Genomic DNA, 16,995 nt, shown 5'->3' with positions numbered 1-16,995 from the left:
TAGCTCCGCGAGCCCGACGCGTCACAAACTCCTCGGCTAGCTCAGCGGCTTTAGCCACCGTACAAACGTCTGGCCTGTCCAAGACCCAGTATCGCACGTTCTCCGGTAACCGACTATAAAACTGTTCTAGCCCGAAACACTGCAGAACTTTTTCGTGGTCACCAAACGCTTTCTCTTCTTTGAGCCACTCCTGCATGTTCGACATAAGCCTATACGCAAACTCTGTATATGACTCACTTCTGCCTTTCTCATTTTCCCGAAACTTCCGACGGAACGCCTCCGCAGACAGCCGGTACTTTTTTAGAAGACTCGATTTCACTGTGTCGAAATCCTCTGCCTCCTCTCTATCCAAGCGAGCGACTACGTCGGCCGCCTCGCCGGGTAACAAAGTGAGCAAGCGCTGTGGCCACGTTTCCCGAGAGAACCCCTGCTTCTCGCACGTTCGCTCAAAGTTAACCAGGAACAAACCAATGTCGTCTCCAAGCTTAAACGGCCGCATCAGGTCAGTCATTTTGAACAATACGCGTTCTCCTGCACCGTGTGCCTGACTTCCATTACGAGCGCGTTCCATCTCTACCTCGAGACGCTTCATTTCCAAAGCGTGTTCGCGCTCTTCTTTTTCTTTCTGCTCTTTAAGTTCGCGCTCCTGTTTCTCTTTTTGCTCTTTAAGTTCGCGCTCCTGTTTCTCTTTTTGCTCTTTAAGTTCGCGCTCCTGTCTTTTTGACCTCTCCTCAATAGTCTCAAGGCATTCCGACAGCTCGTCGTCCTCAGCCTCTAACTCAAGAATAGCCTTTAGCAGTTCAGGTTTTCTGAGTTTGTCCGAGACATCCAGACCCAACTCTCTTGCAAGCTCCAACAATTTCGGTTTGCGCAACGACTTCAAATCCATGGCTGCTCTGAATGCTGCTTTCTCTACTGCTTACTATTGTCTTGCCGCAAACTAACCCGGCAGCAACGACAACCACAATTACCAGCTCTGTTTCTGACACTAACAAAAGCCTGGCAAAGCTCAGAAGAAGAAAGTCCCGCACTCACCAAACCTCGCAGGCAGGAATTCCGCGCAGTCGTTCCGCTGCAGGCAACCAGTCGTCACACAGGGCTCGTTGCACTGCTCCCGGATCGTCGTTGAGCTGCTCAGCATACCGTCAACTGCATCTCTTCGCTGCTGGCCTCCGTTGTCGCGATCTCACCGCTGGCAGACAGTTGTTTGAAGTCGGAGGCGATCCCACCGCTGCCACCAGATGTTTGGGATCGCACCGCTGGTACGATCTGTTGGGAACTCGGCGCTGACGCCCGTGGTTGTACCTGGGTCGCAAGCCCCAAGGGTAGCGTTGGCCTGGCGGCCTGGGGTACAACTGGAAGCATCCGAAGGTCCCGGCAAAGCATGAGTCGACTGGTAACAACGAAACAACTTGTTTATTTTAACATCGCAAAGAGTTGGCGGTCAGGTTTGACCGAAGTAGAGAGACGGGAGAGCACTTCACTCAACAGAAGAAATCGGAGCCCTCCTTTTGGCGTCCGGGGGCAGCTGTTTTTATACTCTCGCAGTTGAGGGCAAGAAGGAACCCCTCAAAAGACGAGCACGTGAATGTACAATGGGCTAATGGTGACGCACACCGTCGTAGCGCTGCCGTAGCACCATGTCGAGCACAATATCGTAGCACCCTGTTGTAGCGCTGCCGGTCGGGCACAATGACTGTAATGAGAGGATGATCCCTGCTTTCGCATCGCCTGGTTCGGGCACAATGACTGGAAGGAGAGGGTGATCCTTTGCGGTCGCATCGCCGCAGTCGCGCCTGGAAACACCTGGCGATGAGCGTTGCAGCGACGACGATTGGGCCAAAATGTCTGCCGCCCCGCCGCAGTCGCGCCGGCAAAACCACGTGTCGCAGGCGAAACGCAACAGTTGTTGATTAAGTACGACGGGTGACACTGGGGCTACCATTGTGGTTGTCTTGGCCACAATCTTCTTGGTCTTCTCAGGTACAAGTCCGTGCTTCGGGGGCAGCTGTTGTAAACGGTGGCTTGCTCGATGATCCGGGACTACGTTGGTGCTCTCTTTGCGGTTCGGGCTTGGATGACGGCTTGTCGGGGGCGTCCGATACATGGACGAAAAGCAGCTCCACCGGATGTCACGTGGTAGTGACGTTAAAGAACACTGTAGCAATACTGTGAAAGACAAAACTAGCTTTTATTGGGCGAACCTGTGCCCACAAACACAGGCTGCTAGCATTCCTTTTTTACAAAGTATGTCTTGCGACCCAAACACCTTTTCCAAAAGCGCATAGTGTTTACTTGAAAGTTTCCTCGTTACTGCTGTTAGCACAAAAAAGGTGAGAATAAAAATTAAACCTTCACGTGTTTCCGCCTCTGCATGTAGCCTGTATTCTTAATTTTTTTAAGCACAACAATAGCGGCGAACACAGTCGGCGATCGTCGAAAATCTGATTAGCGGGTGAAGCGCGTTGGCTTTTATACATCAGTCGTCGAATGTTCCAGAGTAATCGCTGGGTCCCGCGTGCCTTCCACAAAGTTCTACATTATTCGCGTCGCACAGACATGCAATCAGATTAGACAAGGTTCGGTCACAGACAGCGGGTGGAAGCATCGATAACATTCCACAAAGTTCCGATACATGCAGGCGCGTCCTGCGCTATGCGATAACATTTGTTAGGCGGTGAAACGTGTCGCCCGATAAAGACAAGCAACTACACGTGTCAGTATTTTCTTTTCCCTATCGCGCTAATCGCTCTTTGCTATAGTACTGCGTCGTAAGAACCAAATGTTCCGCCTGGATGCTGTTTTTCGTCAAAGAACGCGTTCGAAGCAATTTAACAATCGAAAACAACTTAACAGGTCAGATGACTGTATTAAACCAGCCTTACAACCATTCAGACATCGAACTTGAACACCCGTGAGCAAAAGTATACGGAACACAGGGTCGCAGAAAAAACAGATTTTTTCCTTAATTGACATGCTTAAACGGAAACTGATGAGTCACTAGAAAACTCGTAATGCCAAGTTTGGACTGCATTCTTTAATTTCAAGTTACAATAACTGACAGAGCAGAAAATGAGTTTTATTGCGCAATGCCTGGTCCTTGTACCTTTGCTCACGGGTGTACCTCACATTCTTATGCCAGCTGCAGGAACTTGTAACCACAGCGAGAGATATTTACATTCGCGCACCATTATTAAACGCTCTGCGCCGTGTTGTCTGCTACTTAGAGCTTGCATCCAATATTCTGCACGTCCAAAGCAGCGCGTACAGGAGAACCGCGCACTTTTGCAAAACTTGCCTTGCACGAAGTGAAATCGGAGATCGCGAAGCACGAAGTGCGCGCTGACCTGCAAAATCAAGGACAAACGCGCTGCATTCCCTGAACCAGTGCGGGAAGTGTAGCCAGCTGGGAGATACCAATAGTGATACGCATGCCTGCAGCGCCCGACTCTATAATGCTTCGCGAAGCATGCCCAAAGTAGCAAGTTCTCCGCAGCCGACATTTCTCGCGCATGTCCTACGCGCAGCACCCTGTTCGCATTGTCCATCACACTCACGGCGCTGCTGTTGGTCAGCGAGGACCAGGGAGGGATTCAAGGCCGGTGCGCCGTCGCAGGTGAGTCACGTGATGCGCACTTTGGGGCCGCGATTGCCAAGCCGTGGTCTGTGACTTCGCGTCCCTGCCCATTGCGCTGTTTCCCTGATCGTGCCGAGCCGGACTTGACGCTACGCAACAAAAGAAGCCGAGACAAGAGGAACAGACTTTGCTTGAAACAGGCGCACCCTTTGATCAGTAACGAAGCGCCCTTTAGAATTGAACTGAACGTTGTTCGCTAAGAACACGTATAAAGCGAGAATGACACTGAACGCACAGACCTGTATCCGCAAGTTCTATTTCAATCCGTAAATATTAATCTGTAAATTTCTAAGTTATGTGTATTCGGCAGACCAACTACACAACAGCGCAAAGTATGCAAGCGATGGCATCAATCAAACTTTCGAGCGTCGCTTTGTTGCGTTTACTTGAATTCGGCTTCCAGAGCGAGAAGTTGCACGTCGTTGTTTTAGAGCGAGATAATCTGGCAATGCTCGCGTACAAAGGCGGCCGTTTTCCTCGTGCGAAGAAGCCTCGCGTGGTGTGAGCGAACCCGCGTCAGTAGCCTCATCAGGTCTGGGAGAAAGCGGGATCATGGGCTGGTCACGGGAAGTACTGTCAGCGCGCTGAAATATCCACCGCCTCCCGTTCTCCTGCGCATGGTTATTCCGCGGTTTTCCGCGGAAGACGCCATCGCTGACTACTTGAGGTGATAAGTCGGGAACCCTCTCGATCTAGCAGATTCCTATTCATGATTCCAGCTAATTGCACGCCCCCTAGCAGCCGCGCCGAGAACCAGCCGATCTAGGTTCAGCCTCAGGCTGTCACATTACAGCGTGCGCTGTAACGTTACCACGTATTTCTCAAATCGTCGTGATACCGCCGCACAAAAAGCCCGGAAAAAAACAGATGTCGAAAGAATTTTGCTCTGTACTATTACGCGTGTCATCGCTGTGCAAAGGCGGCGATGTATGATTTAATTCTTTCCCTAAAGAAGCAGATGACGCGCATCGGAGACCGTCATGGAGAGCGCGAGTGGCCTTATCGGTCGCTCACGTACATTAACGCTTAATTAAGCATAACTGAAAAAACAAAGATTGAATATCGCTCTAACCAAGTGTAAACGATTTTAAACTTTTAGAAAAACAATGTGTTCATGATTACGCACCTGCCAAAAAATTTACACCAGTAGCAAAGTACAATACACTTCGCTATTGCTATATTAGTTCTGTAGCTCTGTGCTACCAGAAGGCTGCACCGTGCAAACCGTTCACGTTTGCACATCCTTTCATGCCGTGAAACGCTCGAGCGCAGTTCACTTGAGCTTGCGTTTACGTGAATACCGGACACGCGAAACACTATTGTGGTAGTAATCCTCCAGCGTAAATTAACGCCCGCAAACGCGCAAATTCTGGCGCCACTCAAATACTGACAGTGCAATACGCTGCAGCCAGTCCGCTCGTCTAGACGGACACGATGTCGCAGCTTGACATATTGCCAGTTTGCAGCCAGCCTATGCTACATTTGTAGCCAGCCTACAATGTAACGAGGACGAACCATGCATGGTGCTCGTGAAAAGAAAGATCGAGACCAACGCTGACCGCGGAGCTCTCGTCAACACCGAGCACGTTGTAACAAAAGCAGACGACCCTTGCTGTGTGCCGGAAGCCTTGAGCGTAGTGGTAAATTGTCCATGTGTATTCTCTTTATGCTACTTTTTTCCTTACATAAACAAATTGATTAACATTCCAACTATTACGAACAACATTTTTTAGCCATTAAGTTGGGAATATTATCGATGACGCGCCCTGGGTAGCCAATCGGACAGCTCATACTGGCGTCATATCGTCACTTCGCGTCACCTGGTCAGGGGTGGCTGAAAATTAAGCCAAGTTGACTGCTGCGATCGGTAGCGGTGTACATTTTTAAAACTTTATAATAAATTACACGCTTTGCGCGGAGCACTTGGATGCGTCAATTAATGATTGAGAGGACCTACTGCAACGACTGAGTACGTTTGTACAAAATCGTCAAAATCGTTTCAGGGTTCCCTTAAAGGTCGAAAACAGTAAAGTATCGTAACTGTAGCAGTGGGGGAGCAACGCCTCGAACAAGTGGTTGCACCTTTTGTAGGCCCGTTACGCACACACAGTTCCCTTTTTCAACCTCCAAATCGCTTGAAATGCTCCTTGTCATTAAAAAAGACTGATGCGGCCTTGCTAGGTGAGCAGGCTGGAAGTTTTGCACGCACGGCGCAACTATTACTGCGGTTTCTTCATTGATATCATTCAGGCCGATCAAACTGCAGTAATCGGCAGCAACGACCCTGTCGGCTTCGAAGAAATACCTGCATACTACGTCAACAAACGAGATACTTGAGCCTAGCACATATAGCACCAAGCGAAAGAGCCGCCGTGAACTTGGATGTCGTAGCCGTCTTTGTTTATTAAGACAGTGCCGCCAGCACAGGTAACTGATTGCCAATAGACGAATCACTCAGTGATCTCCGTACAACTACCTGGCGTGGTCAAAATATGAGTAGCAAAAGCAATCCATACTTTTTCAAGGTACCTGGGGTTGTCATCGTAGTTTCTCGCACTTGTACCGAACCACGGTTGTCGAGCAGGCTCGCGGCAACCGGGATGCGCAGAGTGTCGGGGCGTGTCGCGATCGGCATCCCCGTGCATTACATACATGACATCGCTCACATGACTAGGATGTATCGAAGGGTTGGACTCGTGTGGGATCCGCAACTTAGCGCATTCAATGCGAGCGAAATCGGAGAGCTTTAGAGGGAACAGTTGTTACGTGGTCGTGACGACGAAGAGGTCTTGAAATACGAAGTGCTAACCGAGTACAGTGTCAAGTCCGTTCGTGTTGCTATTCTGGGCGTACGTCATAAAGGATCCTTCTAACGGTATTTATCTATACCCACTAGTAACAAAGAAAAAGAAAACTTTTGTGTAAGAGGTGCGCATAGTCCTCACCGAGCCCCAGAAAAGCAGAAAATATGTACTCTCTAACGCTGTCTACCAAGTCGCACGAGCGGAGCTGGTTACACAAAATTGAAGCACCAATCGGCGCTTTCACATTCGCCCCTGCTTTTACATGCGAAGCATTTATTGGCTATCATTCGTCACTTAGACAGTATCTATTTGTCTATTTAGCCGCCTACGTCTTGGTGCTCTCATAATCATTCCGTTAATTTGGTATTTACCAAAATTGGCACAGTGTGACAAAAGTGTACGAAGAACATAAATGATCGGTCGTGACATGAATATCATGATGTGTGTCACGTAAATCATGAAACAGCCGCTTACATCTTGGTGCTCATTTACATCTTGGTCGTATCATTTACTTGGTGTGTACGACTATTGGCATAGTATGAAAAGAGTGTATGAAGAACATAAATGATAGGTCATGACATGAACGTCATGCCATGCTTGCCATGCTTGCCATGTAGGTCCTGAAACAGCCGCCTACGTCTTGGTGCCCTCATGGTCGTTTCGTTAACTTGGCATGTACCACAATTGGAATAGTATGACAAGAGTGCATGACGAACATAAGTGATGGGTCATGATTGGAATGTCACATGACATGCGTGTCATGTAGGTTGTGAAACAGCCGCCTACGTCTTGGTATCTACCAAAGTTTGTATAGTATGACAAGAGTGTATGACGAACATAAATTATCGGTCATGACATGAATATCATGACATGTGTGTCATGTAGGTCATGATTCGTTAATCCTCTTTCACAAGTTCTATTACAGTTCGCTCCACCATGCACCATATGTGCTGGCCCCACCCCCTCGCCATTCCCTGCGTACAGGGCATTCCTTACAAGTAACCCGTCCACGCAGCCGAACTACAACCTTTTCTGCGTCCTTCTTTTGCCGATCATCAAGCGACTGGAACGGCCTGCCCTGTCACATAACTGAAATCACCTGTTCAACGACGTTTGCTGATAAGCTTATTACTAATATTCTTCACTGAACTCATGTGGCCACCAATTAATATGCACATTTGTAAACCCCACCCTTATGTAATACCCCCATTGAGGGGTCTTTAAGGAAAATAAAAGTGAAGTGAAGTGAAGTGAAACAGCCTCCTATGTCTTGGTGCTCTTATGGTCATTTCGTTAACTTGGTATGCACCAAAATTGGCATAGTGTGACAAAAGTGTATGACGAACATAAATGATGTGTCGTGACATGAATGTCCTGAAATGCGCGTCATGTAGGTCATAAAACAGCCACCTATGTCTTGGTATGTACAAAAATTGGCATAGTATGACAAGAGTGTGTGACGAACATAAATGGTATGTCATGACGTGCGTGTCATGCAAGTCAGTAAACAACCGCCTAGGTCTTGGTGCTCTCATTGTCGTTTCGTTCACTTGGTAGGCTACCCGCCCGCTGCTTCGCATAACATCGATTTCCACAGGACTTGGGACCTGCCGGCTTTCTACTTGACAGTTATTTCGAAAGATGTTATGGTCTGAGTATTGGCGCACTGTTAGAATGGTTCCTTTAAGTACTCATCATCTTCAAAAAGTATAAGCAGCGGTTGCTGTGCAGCATGTTATTGCACTGTACCTGTTTTTTTCTCATAGATTTGTAGCGTCTTTAGTTTGTCTTGAAAAAGAAGAGTTGTCGTCCATCCAGGAACAGCAGAAAGCTACAGAGGGAACCCGTACCGATTTTCCAGAAAGAAAGAAAACGTCACAGTTGACAGATCCGTACTGGCCCGGTGATCGAAAGCGAAACCAACTTGACAATTAGGACGTGACAATTTGTCCTTTCGTGAAGCTACCTTAATCTTGCGGATTGCGGCAGAACTGATCTGCCATTTCAATGTTAGTCTTATCAACTCTTTTTTTATTTTATGCACAGTTGTTTCCTGTGATCCCTCGTGTTTGCTGCACTAAATATGTTTAATCGCCATTGACTTGTTTCATGAGACTCCCTAAAGAAACTAGCGAATGCATCGCCCTATGTCGCTGTCTCTGTGCGCAACGCAGGGTTGAGCACCACCGAGGTGATAATAGGCCACGCGCTGGTGCAGACGGCGCTAGCGTACGTGCAGACTGTGTTCATGCTCGTCGTGTTCGTCAGCGTTTTCGACACACCCGTACGCGGCTCCATCGTGGTGGCCTTTATCATTCCCGTCTTCATGGCGTTCACCGGCATGAACTTCGGTGAGTGAATGACGCGCTGCAACCAGTGTGCGACCATTGTGTGGTACATGCGCGACGCATCAGATGAGTGCCGCATATGGTGCTCTTCATATTCTAGAACGTATCCTGGATTCACGCGGGCCCGCAAACCTCACTGCAGCGCTCGTCTACTGTGGGCGCAGCTGGCACTCCTCTAGCTGCCTTTCTGCAATTTAAGAGAAGAACAGGGGGAACCTAGAGACTATTCTTTAAAACGATAGCTTGCTTTGGCTCTCTCGCTGAATTTCGTAGTCGTTCGTAGTGGTTTTGTTTTCTAAGTGCATGCGCATGCCTCTCATTGGACGAGAGACGTGGAGTAGGAGTATGCGGTTTCGGGGAGGAAAGGGCGCTGTTTTCCGCAGCGCTTTGGGAACACAGCAAAGAAGACAGAGGAGGTCGTCGTGGTCACATAACCTATAGCTGCAGGCGCATGCAGGCGGCGCGTTGACAGTTTAGGCACCAGTCCCGTACCGCTCCGGGAACCTGAGTAGATGCTTGAAGGCGGAGCTGCGGTGCCGTCCGGACACCAGAATTTGTGGCGCCGAGTCCGCAGAAAGGCCCAGTCGTTGAAACTATGGGAGGCTGATTGCCCCTGCTTAGAGCACAGCAGAACGCGAATTGTCGAGTAGTGTAGGGAGAGGAGAAAAAAGTAGCTGAGAGGCCGTTGTCACGTGACGTCGCAAAGAGAAAAGCCACGAGACGTTCATCTGAGGGATCGCCAGCTGTTTGTGCGCAGGCGCGAGTAAGAGCGGGCGCGAGAGAGAAAATCTGGGGGCTTTTGCTGCCTAGGCACTACGGAGGAGGTTTCGTATCGTGTATGACATGCGTTTGTCCCCTAGGCATGTCGGCATTGCGGAGTGGGGTCGAGTTTGTTTACGATCCGACGCTGGCTGCCCGCGCGGTGAGGCAGTGGGCAGCGCTGTGCCTGAAGGTACGCCGGACAGGCTTTCTCGCGCCTGCGGCGCTGGTGCCGAGTCAGTCATGCCGGATTAAACCTGTCTTGCCCCCTTACGGCGCTGTACCTTCAAGGAAAAAAAAAACATCACTGATTTTTCCAGGGGAGCAGTAGGGGCCGTAGTACAGGCCCGGCCTGCTCTCCTGGTGCAGTATTTTCGCTCTTGGCAGGCTGTTCGTATGCTGCTGTCCGCAATTTTTCAGGAACATCTTTAGTGGTCCCCTTTGAGTGAAATAAACGCACAGCACATTGGCAACCGCGGTTGAACGCCGCTGCCTAATCTCACGCCGTGAGGATTATTGGCTTTGCGTTTCGCCCACGTTAGGTTAGGTTAGCTCAGGTTCAGGTTACATTAGGTTAGGCTACGTTAGCGCAAAAGGCGTTAGGGTGGCGCGGCGTATGCTCACAGCGGTTACGCCGTAAGGGTTATTGTCTTTTCGTTTCGGCCGCGTTTGCTTAGGTTAGCGTTAGGTTAGTGTAAGAGGCATTAGGTTAGCGCGACGTATTGTCATAGCGGTTGCAATTCATCAAGCGTCACTGGCGGCTTTTCAGCCACTTTCGTTCAAACGTGGTTGCTAAGGCACTCTCATTTCTAGATTTTCAATATATGCGCCGGCCTCTACTACGGTCCCTACTGATCCCACGGAAACTTCTGCGATGTTAATTCCAAGGTATATCATCGTAAGGGGCGGAAAACAGGGCCGACACAGCGGTCGCCAAATGGGGAGTCAGTGCCCGCTGCTGCACCTATTTCACCGCGCCGGCTGCCACCGTCCGAGCGTAAACAAACTAGGGTCAAACGCATACAACACGCGCTAAAAACTTCCTCCGTAGTGCCTGGTGTTAAGAACGGCCAGCTGCAGTGCAAGTTTTGCCCACCAGTTGCGACTGTGGAGGCAACATTCCGGGAGCGTCGCCGCCAACCTCTAGCCACGGCGTGACTAAGCCGACTTTGTGTCGATAACAATACGCGCATCCTCCACTCTCCGTCGCTTCAGCTGGGTTGCGTTGTGACTGAAGGAGTTCGACGAAGCAGGCTTTGTGCGCAACACGACAACGTGGACCTGATCTCCTACGGGCGGGGGAGTTGCCGCGGGAACGCCGACGGAGGCTCCTTCCCACGCACCGACCAAGACGCAAGACAACGCGCTACCCGGAACGGCTCCGAGTTCTACGAAATTCGTGTGGTGTCGGTTTCGGACCGTGAACACATGTGTGTGTGCATGTGTGTGCGTAAACCGTCCTGCGGAGAGGCGGCTAGTTTGCGATGACTAAACGAACGTTCGCGTCACCTTGTATCGCGGGAGGACCGAGTGTTTAAAAACTGCTGTTGTGCGGATGCTTGACACTTCTCTTATGCAGTCATGTTGGACTGAGACTCTCTCTCAAGCAGTCATGTTAGACTGATATAAATACTGTAAATAAACCCATATTCCTCGTTCTCGATGAGAAGCAGTGCTTCCCTTCATCAACGTCCTCAGCGTGGATAAGTTGGACGACGGCATGGGCCATCTGCCTTCGAATTCATGCCGGACTCCAATCTTGACAACGGATCACGAGCGATGGGACTGAGCCCTCAATCCTGACACTGGGCAGAGTGATATATTCAAGGAGCAAAAGCCCCTAAATTTTCTCCCTGGCGGCCGCTCCCGGCCACGGCGGCCGCATTTCGATGGGGGCGGGATGCGAAAACACCCGTGTACTTAGATTTAGGTGCACGTTAAAGAACCCCAGCTGGTCAAAATTTCCGGGGTCCTCCACTACGGCGTGCCTCATAATCAGAAAGTGGTTTTGGCACGTAAAACCACATAATTTATTTTTTTTTCACTCGCGGCCGCTTTTCCTCGCGCCTGCTCACGAACGTCGGGCGAGCCCTCAAATGAACGTGCGCGAGTAAGAGCGGGAGCAAGAGGGAAAATGTGGGTGCTTTTGCTCCTTGAATATATCACTCTGCCTAGGCACTACGGAGGAGTTTCTTAGCGCATGTTCTATGCGTTTGTCCCTAGGCGTGCCGGCATTGCGGAGTGGGATCGAGTTTGTTTACGTTCCAACGCTGGCTGCCGGCGCGGTGCAACAGGTGATACCACCGCAGATGTTTGCGCGAGAGCAGTAGGGACCGTGGAAGAGGCCGGCACACACACCCCTGTATTTCAAAACTTGAACGCGTGATCGAGAGCCTGGTTGCTGAGCAAGCCGCACAAAACAAACAGCTGGTAGAGAGCGTTGCCGCTCTTAGCTCCGCCATGACTGCAGTTATGTCACACATTGGATTAACCGCGGCACAACCTCAATCCGAACCTCAACCTCACCTTCATGCTCAGGCGGCAACATCGCCTGAACCAACGCCAGAACCAAACATTCTGGGCAACTCTGTGGCTGAACGCGCTCCAGGAGTGCTCACAAGAACACCTAGCACGGCTACACCGTGCATAGTACCACACAAACAAACGTCATGGCCAATGTACCAATCGTAATCTGGCAGTGGAATTGCAGAGGTCGCCGCCCTAAACGCTGGTCTCTGGAATACGCGCTTCAAAATCACCAAACCAAACCTAACAAAGTTGCCCTCCAGGAAACTGGGATAGCGACGAAACTATCTGGTTTTGCGGCTTATAACAAAATTACCGCTCCAGACATTTCTCCGGCCTCGGCGATAATGGTGAACAGAAATCTGACCACCAAACAATTAATCCTAGAATTCACGGTGATGTCATGCACATTCGTTAAAGCATGCCAAAATGACAATCCGACCAAACACTCTACATTCTGAATGTTTATAGTCCCCCTAGGGATAAAAGCGTAACAGTAGCTACACTAATAGGCAAAGCATATATATATATATATATATATATATATATATATATATATATATATATATATATATATATAACTCGTGTTGTTTGGAGATTTTAATGCGCAGTGTTCGTCCTGTCAAAATGTCCATCAAAAATGTCAAAAGAAGGGCACTAAACTCTGAGAGACTGCTAAAGACCTCGGTGTTACTCTTCTGGTTGACCCTGAAAGACCAAACCGCATATGTTATAGCGCGAGTGAAAACACCTTGCCTGATTTGACCTTCATCAGGAACACAGACAATGCCATCTGGGAGAATGCCGAGCTAAACGTTGGGAGGGATCATTACGTTATCTCCATTACAATACCCTCCAGAGGCTACAAGCGAAATAAGCTAAACATTTAAATAGTGGATATCCACTCTTCTCAAAGACTCAGCTAACTCAGCCACGTAGGCAGACCAGGAGAAGGACGGCCAGGCTTCTGATGGTAAATTGGTCCACCTGGGGTCTGCGCAGGAGAGCTTGCAGAAGCGCTGGCTCGCGCAGAAACAACCGTGGCCTACGCACACGCATCGCGCAACTCGAACGGGATATCGATAAATACTCACGACAGCACAATCAGGAACAATGGCATCAGCTATGCGACCGCTTTAACCGCCAGCTTGGGTGCAAAAACATATGGTTCCTGCTTAAACACCTACTTGACCCCAGTCAGACTAAAACAGTATCCCAAAAGAACCTTCAGAGGAACATATTCTCTCTCCCAGGAGATAATGATGTCATTTTTGAAGCTCTTACAATCCGCAACTTTAATACAAGCACCGACATTCGCCTACCCGTAGCTTATACCGGAAAAGGAAACAGGGCACTAGACAGCGAAATTATGGAATCTGAAGTAGGCGCTGTCCTAAAGAACTCCAACACTACAGCGGTGACTGGCGAGGGCCGCATCACGAATAATAGGCTACGGAACCTAGACGATCAGTCGGTTACCGAAATCACCAACTTTTTCAACATCCGCTGGAAATAGGGAACTACACCAACCAGCTGGAAACATCGAAACGCGATTTCCATACCCGAACCAGGCAAGAGGCTGGAGCTGGAGAATCTCCACCCCATCTCCTTAACCTTTTGCCTGGGGAAGGTTATGAAACATGACATTGTTAACAGGCTAAACGAGTACACTGAGAGCAATGAGCTACTGCCCCATACGGTGATAGGCTTCATACCAAATCTGTCAACACAAGGCATTATGTGGAAAATTCAGCAAGATATCTTACACCCGGGTCCTAGAAGAGAGCCAACCGTACAATTCTAGAGCTGGACGTGAGTAAAGCGTTTGACAATGTGTCACCCGCATCAACACACACAAATCTAGGCGAAATGAATGGCGCGAAGCGCACTTATATCTGTATTACAAGCTTTCTCAAGGATCGCACTGCAGTAATATATTGTGGGGACAATAAAAGCGGACAATGTCAATTAGGTACAAGGGGCACCCTTCGTTTTCAATGTGACCATGTGAAACCTGCCCCCTTTATTGGAAAACATCCCGCATAACCAGCACTTCATCTATGCTATCACTACCTGGACCAATAGCGGTTCCGATGGAGAAATCACGGAAGCATTACAAGCGGCCGCGGATACCGCACAAAACTTTCTGCGACAAAATGGTCTCGCGTGCTCCCCGACAAAATCCGAGCTTCTCGTCATCCGAGATAAATCGACCAAACCCGCCACCGAAAGGGACGCCACCTCACCTGAGATAAATCGACCAAACCCGCCACCGAAAGGGACGCCACCTCACCTATACGAGTCAACATGGAAGACGGCCCAGTTCCGCCCGTACTGACAATAAGATTCCTGGGAATGCGAATTCAGCATAACACCCATAATTCTGAGGCAATGGTCTGATTACAGACGACAGCCCGCCAAATGTGTGGCTTGCTCAGGTGAGTAGCCACATGACACCACGGTATGGAGGCCGATTTCTGTCACCTGACGCAGGCTTTCCTGGTCAGCCGCATTGTGTATTCTTTCCCATACTACCACCTGCGCCTTTGTGACAAGGAAAAGGTTAGCAATGTCATTCACACAACTCATAAAGCAGCCCTTGGTCTCCCGAGGTATGCGAATACTGAATCATTACTTGAGCTATAGTAGGATACAACTTTAGAAAAAAGGGGGCGTTTACTCCTCCTAGGCGGAGGCACACGAGCATCCACCAATGGGCACGCACTCTGGACTAACGGCATGAGCCGGACGGCCGGTGACCCCACCGACGGAGATGGCCGCCCGCGCTTCGAACTGGGCGAGGTCGCGTCAGCTGTGTGCTTTAGCCTCTCGTCAGAGTGAATTCCAGAACTGTTTATGATGATCTATCATGCCGGAAATGTTGCTGCGAGCTTACGATGCGGCATTTGTGCCGCGTGCCTTTATTGTGAGCTGTGATCCGGTGAAGGAACCTTGCAGCGAGCATCGCTGGCTCTGCGCTACGCTTTGTCTGAAGACAGGATTCCGCGGCGTCCGCTACGAACACACATCCTGCGTGTTTGTTCCATGTTGTTTTATTTCGCTCCCGAGTGAAGTTACAACGACAGAAGTTTTCCAAAGACTGATGCCTACTGTTAGCGGCGGGTGTGTTCGTGTACTGTGTCGCTGCGTGTTTCGTCGGACGGGGTCGTTTTTCGTCGGACCGAGCATCTCGGCGACTAACTTGGTCATGGCCTCCGCGCTGCATTCAGGCTCCCTGTTACGCCAATACGTGTAGCAGTGGAGGATCATGTTGCGTGAATCGCTATTCAGGATATGACCACTCTTGTTCTTCTTGTCGGGGCTCCTTGGTGGTGTGGACGTCGAGGCGACACAAGGCTCGTTCGGCAACAAAGTCCGAAGTCGCTGCGCTCCACGGCGAAAAACTCGCACGCAATGCCTTACGCGAACTGGCGAGATTGCAGGCTTGCACAAAAATAATAATAATGAAAAGGAAAAAAAAATGTGAGAACACAAGAAAAAAAAATATGTTTTATGCTATTTAAAATCAAGAGTATTTATTTAAAACGATGAATGAAGCATTTATGTACCTTCCTGCCTTGACCGTATTCTCGCCCCAGATTTATAATGCGGGCGATAAATGCGTTGTTTTATATAAGTACTTTTCCAATAGCAATTGATTAATTTTAAGCTTGGAAAACGAGTAGCAGATACGCCGTGTACATGTGAGCAAGCGCAAAAGCCTTGCATAGCTGCTCTTTCTACTTTTGCCACTTGCAATGAAGCTGAAGAGCAGACGACGGGCAGCGTTGTAGAAGGCACGGGGTTATGTTTCTGTCGCTGTCGGACATGTGCTGTAGCACATGAGAGCTCTACTAAACCAGTCATCAAAATACAAATGTCTTTATTTATACCGTCAATTACGCGTTTCATGAACACGATTTTTTGAGCGGGACTATTTTGATCTCGGAGGCAATCGGCTGTAGCGCTTCGGTCATCATGGCGGGGCCTCCCCTTTTTTCTAAATTTGTATCCGACTATAGGTATGTACAATACCCTAGATGAACTCATGGAAGCCCATAAAGCAACCCAACGTGAACGACTCTCCAGCACCGCAACTGACAGGGTCATTCTGAGTAAACTCGGGCTGAATCCCGTTATCAATTCAGCAGGACGAAACACACTGCTCGGTGCGGACAAAGGCCGTTTGGTTACAAAGCCGTTACCCAAGCACATGCTTCCTGGGAGACTCGACAAGGGCATTCCGCCAGAGCCAAGGCCATTTAAGAAAGGTACCAAAGCAACCAAAACACCGTGTACGTCGATGCAGCAAAGCAAAATCACCAAAGTTACGTAGTGAGCGTCGTGACCGGAGAGGGAAGTATCCTCAACGTCACGAGCATAAGAACACTGTCCACCGTGGAAGCGGAAGAGATTGCCATTGCTTTGGCCATCACAAATCCCTCCGTGCAAACCATCATAAGCGACTCCAAAAGGGCAATCGTCAACTTTTCGAGAGGCAGCATAGGCGTCTGCGCGGCGCGACTCCTATACGGGACTTCACAAGTGAAAATACTATTGAACTCGTATGGGTCCAGGTCCCATACGGGGAATCAAGGGAATGAGGAAGTTCACTGGCTAGCCCGAGGTCTAATCCACAGGGAGGTGTGCCCCTCAGACTCGGATTCCATGGATGAGGCATCGACGACATACCACGATATAACAAACTACTACAAGCACCAAAGGCGAATCTATCCGCCTCGAAACGCAAGCCTCAAACGAGCACAACCCTCGATCCTGCGTCGAATCCAAACTAATTCGTTCCCCAGCCCACATTGGCTGGCCATAATTACCAACGGCGATGGAACCCAATATGTCAAAACTGCAGAAATCAAACATCGGCTACCCAAAATCAAATTCTTTATGGTTGCAAGAACTAAAC

The 16,995-nt window shown here is 49.4% G+C and overlaps 1 protein-coding gene across 1 annotated transcript in view; it reads left to right on the top strand.

Annotated features, from left to right (window-relative positions):
- The window catches only part of LOC142570714 (ABC transporter G family member 20-like), a 54,461-nt gene that overhangs the window by 23,991 nt on the left and 13,475 nt on the right, over positions 1-16,995 (top strand). The window contains exons 4-5 of the mRNA XM_075679060.1: positions 3,528-3,616; positions 8,616-8,792. Of these exons, the coding sequence (XP_075535175.1) occupies positions 3,528-3,616; positions 8,616-8,792 (266 nt within the window). The remainder of the gene's footprint in view (positions 1-3,527; positions 3,617-8,615; positions 8,793-16,995) is intronic.

This window comes from Dermacentor variabilis, chromosome 2 (genome assembly GCF_050947875.1).
Source record: "Dermacentor variabilis isolate Ectoservices chromosome 2, ASM5094787v1, whole genome shotgun sequence".
In the NCBI taxonomy this organism is placed as follows: Eukaryota; Metazoa; Arthropoda; class Arachnida; order Ixodida; family Ixodidae; genus Dermacentor; species Dermacentor variabilis.
Note: the sequence above shows the minus strand (reverse complement) of the source record. Positions and strands in the feature narration are given on the sequence as shown.